Source organism: Antrostomus carolinensis, unplaced genomic scaffold (assembly GCF_000700745.2).
Source record: "Antrostomus carolinensis isolate BGI_N321 unplaced genomic scaffold, ASM70074v2 scaffold9327, whole genome shotgun sequence".
In the NCBI taxonomy this organism is placed as follows: domain Eukaryota; kingdom Metazoa; phylum Chordata; class Aves; order Caprimulgiformes; family Caprimulgidae; genus Antrostomus; species Antrostomus carolinensis.
Genome location: NW_010325318.1, coordinates 16,896 through 21,744, shown reverse-complemented (window position 1 = coordinate 21,744; position 4,849 = coordinate 16,896). Strand labels below are relative to the sequence as shown.

Sequence of the window (4,849 nt, the reverse complement as noted above, 5' to 3'; positions counted from 1 at the left end):
GGAGAACAGGAGTGCTACAGACAATGTTGTTTATAACTCCCTAATTCTCAAAATACTGTAGCAAGGATGTAAATCACAATTTCAATCACAAATAATAACTACAAAGGGTCCCTGCAATTTCCAGGGAATCAAAACTTATCCATGATCTAGTGAAATGAAATGAGTTCTGCTCAAACCACACATTTCTTGTGAAGAACCTTCATGATGAGTTAATTTGAGACTCTTTTGAATTATAGTTCTTTCCATATAGCATGTGTTGTTTTAGCAAATAAAATTACCTACTTGACTGAGATGACCAGGCAGAGTCTACTCACTCTGGCAAGGAAAGCAGCTAGATAGATATGTAGACAGGTAAATTAATTTCAAATATTTATGCAGCTGTTACAGCACTGAAGAAACATTACCATTATATTTCACTTAGTTGATAGGAAGATGTCCTGAAGTAACAGAGCCTTTAGGCGTTTAGGATTTTAGACAAGAGAAGACAGCAGCTAAGTATAAGCTTACTTATAGACACTAGAAAAAAAAAAAAGGTTCCTTTGAAGTAGTCCTTGAAGAAGGATGTTTTATCTGTTTTTGCAAGTAAACTGTTAGAAGTTTTTAAATTTACAAAACAGCAATTCACTTTTTAAAACTGTAAAGGGTTAAATTTAATAAAAATGAAAGCAAGAAAAAAAAAGCTTATATCTGAAAAGCAGCTTGTTTTTGTTAACTTGCTCTTTGTCTATGTTTAAGAAATGAAACTCAAAAATCTACAACAGTCCAATTACTAATTAGGACTACAAAATAGTCGATTTGCAATACTTTATAGAATAAATAGAGCTAAAGCAATGTCAGTCCTTTAACATTCCCGTCAGTTCTCATGCTCATTGTTGTATTTAAATTACATTTGTGGTGAGAAAATTTTTTTCTCCTTTCTTTTTTCCGTATTCTTAATAACTTGAGCAGGTGGGGAAGATTAAACTTTTTATTATACAATAGCAGCTTGTTCACTTGAATTTTGGTCTGCTATGTTGTTTAGAGTTCTTTTTTCTTTAATTTAGATGAAAAACTATTTGAAACTAAATAGCTTGAACACCTACCAATAAGTGCTATTTTAATTTATGCAGAAAGATTATAAATCATGAGCTCTATTATCTGAGAGGTGGTTTTTTTGACAGTTCATTCTTTGGGTATCCCTTAGCTCTGGAAAAGGCATGCTAACAAAACCGGAATTTTTGTATGGATTCAAGGATCCTAATGTAATAAGTGACTTAATATTTAGCATTATCCTTGCTTTTGAATACTTGTTTTTTAAGTGATGCCAAATGTTATATTATTACGTATGGACAGTTCCTTTGACAACTGTTTCCCATCAACAGATTGAATGGATTAACACAATTTAGTGTTGTACATCTCTTATCAGATATCAGCTGGGAACTGCTATAGACAAAATACTCCAGAATTTGTGTATGATAATAGTATTGATTTCAAATGTTAGTTAAAACGGGATACAGAAATATGTTCATGTTTAAAAGTACTTCTCATTTATTTATGCAAACCACATTTTTCCTTTTTAAAGTCATATTTCTCTAAATACATGTTTTCTGCATATAGAGGCAGAAACGATGAATTTGAATGTGAAATGTGAATGTCATGTTTGAAAGTAACATTTTTAAAGACTCCCTCAGTTATGTCTCCTTTCATATTGGAGGCTCAAGAGATTTCCTGGTGAATTTAAGGTGGTGCTCTAACGTACCACTGATGACAACTTTGTGTGTCCCCCTGCATGAAATACATATGTTATTTTTTGAAGTAGAAGAAATTCCCTGCTGCTAGCGATACTAACACTGACCCACAGCTCACCTGACCTGAGGCTATCTTCAGCACCAGTGGGTTTTGTGTGCTCTTGTGGTGCATAAAGTTCCTACATTTGTTGGTTGATCTTTTACATTTTTTACTAAGTGTTCTAAAATATCTACCCAAATAAAAATGAGTTAGATGAATACCCTGACTTGGCATTCTTTTGTTGCAGTTCTGTGAAACAGAGTAAATATTTTCGTAATGCCACATCAGCCTCTAATGAAAATACAAACATGCCCGCAGTGAATGACTTCAAAGAATTTGTTTTGGAAATGCAAAAAACTATTTCAAGCCTCAGAAACCAGGTAAGGTGCTATAGTGGATAGTTTCTAATTGTAGATTGAATTCATAATCTTTTCCTAACATAACTCCTCTTATGTTTTTAATATTTAGACATCCACTGCAGCCAAAAACCACCACATAGTATCTCAAACAAAACACAACACAGAACATGGTGTGTTATTATTCTTTATTTCTATGTTCTTTTGAAATAATATTGAAATATTCTACAATTAAACCCTCTTGACTTTTGAACTTGAAGCATTGTGTAACCATTGTATGCTAAACATGGGATTAGTCTTTCTCTATAAATTTGTCTGTAGAGTAAGTAAATTTTTTTTGTTATCTGAAATGTATTGAATCTATGTAAAACTATGATTAAAATGTAGACTTCATAAGAAGTAATATGCCAGACCGCAACTGCAAACACAGTTAAGATCTGGATCACTCGGAGAAGGCTTTTACAATGTGGCATAAATAAACTTTATTCAGAGTAACTCAGCCATAGTGGAATTCAGTTTTAAAATGTATACCATATAGGACACACAGTCCAAAGTAGGCCAGAATGCCTAGAATTAAGTTCCACCAGCTTTTCCATGTAATTTATAGATACAAATCATATATTTATTTACATAGTAACTTGATTCCATCTTTGATGGTATTACTTAATTGTTGTACTCATCTTCAATGCTCCTATTTTGACAGTGGAAATGCTGTGTTAAGAAATTACATTCCAGTCAGTTCTGTCTTTTTTGGATGTAAAAAAAGACTGAGGGATTGCTAAAATTTGTGCCTTCCTAATTACTGCTCTCAAGAAGCAGTCAATCAGAAAGATAAACTAATCATGTAATCCCTTTTTTTCATCATTAAGGAAAAACAGAGATAATAAAAAATCCAAGCAAACATTTTAAATTGAGTTTATTCTTTTCATTTCACGTCCTTTTCATCCAGGTGTTTTTGAAAGTTTAGATTTGTCTTTCCATTTAAGTTACATGTAGTTTGCTTTTCTTTGGATGCTCTAGTTGTGTATTCCAATAGCAGAAAATACATATCTTCTGTTGGTTTTCTTTTGAAAGGCTGTTTCTATACGTATTACCTGTTTACAATCTTTTAGTGTTATGAAAACTAAGCTGTGAGGAGAAAAACCCAGACAAGTATTTATCATGGATTATATAGCATAAGAGAAAAGACAGAATACCTTGCACAAATAAAAACCTTTCTTTGATTCAGTTATTAACTTTTTAAAATGTTTTCAGATAAAAAAACTTGAATCACGCCTCAGTAAAACTGATTGCACTGATGAAAAGGGCAAATCATATTCCAGCAATGAAACCTGGAAAAGGGACCCTTGTACTGTGTGTGAATGCAAAGTAAGTATGTGGAAATACATTCTGAGATAGAAATTGTATTAGGTTCTGCTTCTAAAACAGCAGTTCCAGTTTTGTGCCTGCTAATTTCTGAGTGATAGTTGTTAATTGTTTTTTTTTTTATGGGCCCTCAGTTATTTGGTGCAAAAAATTGTATTGTTCAGATATCTCTGCCCTTGACACTGGTTTTCAATCCAGCCTTTATATACTTTTATTATTTTTCCATTGTCATTGATGCATAGTTGTACTGGCAAAATTAACTGCGAACTAAGAGACTTCTTGAAAAACTCTACTAAAATGCATAAAAACCAATGAAAGCTCATCTAACTTAGTGCTAGATTTTAGTTTTCTTTTATTGTGGTGAAATTTTTAAAAAGGTAGTTAAAGAAATATGTCGGTACTTGGTATCCCAGAGTTTCATGCCTGAACATTAGATGAAATTATATACTGCTCCATTAAAGATGTATAATACAAAGAGCCTTCTCAGTTATCAGTTTATGCTGAAATACTATGTGGAGTTAATCTTAGTAGCCAAGATCCTGGAGAGGATAAATGAGAACATGTTATTCAATAATATAAAAAGTTTATTTCTTGTTTGGAAAATGTAGCTAAGCATATTCTGGTTTTGTTACTTTTTTTCCTGACACAGGTTGGTCAGATTACCTGTTATGTGGAATCATGCCCGCTGGCTGACTGCGAAGCGCCTGTAAAGGTTAAAGGAGATTGCTGCCCAGTCTGCTTAAAACAAAATGTTAACACAAAAAAGCCATAAGCCTGCTTTTTAAGAATTTAGGGTGCATACTCCTCAAATCATATCAATGCCTGCTGATGGCAAAAACAGGTAACTGCAGTCTTAACAGAAGATTTACAACATTCTAATGGTGCTGTAACAGTATAACATAATGTATCATTTTATTTTCTGCCCATGAAGGTAATCACAATGCAAAAATTAATGAAAGGGAAATTAGCAAACAGGTCAAAGTTACTTGTGTGTTAAACTTCTCAGGTTACACAAACTCAAACTGGTGCTACTTTAAAAGAACACTGTCAGGTAGTTTTAGGTACCCAAAATGATTGGGCTTAAGACTTACTCTAAAATGAACAGTTTGTTTCCTATCTTTAATTAGAAACATAAAAAGTTTACTATTCCTTTTCAGTACCAGTCTAGCCTGATATTCAGCTTTTTGTTATTATTTAGTAAATGCAGGGAAAAGGAAAACACAAGGTCACTGTGCCCCAAGCAATACTGTAAAGGGCCAGTTTCTGCAGACCCACCCATGGAAGTTCTTTCGAATCACACTATCATATCTGCATCTGGGTCAGCAAGGAAGTAAAGAAAACTACATTACACCTTTCAACAT

At 33.0% G+C, this 4,849-nt stretch overlaps 1 protein-coding gene across 1 annotated transcript in view; it reads left to right on the top strand.

Moving 5' to 3' along the window:
- LOC104527441 (peroxidasin homolog) overlaps positions 1–4,492 on the top strand; it is a 6,522-nt gene extending 2,030 nt beyond the window's left edge. The window contains exons 3-5 of the mRNA XM_010171160.2: positions 2,015–2,147; positions 3,378–3,491; positions 4,138–4,492. Of these exons, the coding sequence (XP_010169462.2) occupies positions 2,015–2,147; positions 3,378–3,491; positions 4,138–4,260 (370 nt within the window). The 3' untranslated portion in view covers positions 4,261–4,492. The remainder of the gene's footprint in view (positions 1–2,014; positions 2,148–3,377; positions 3,492–4,137) is intronic.
- The last annotated feature ends 357 nt before the right edge of the window (positions 4,493–4,849 follow it).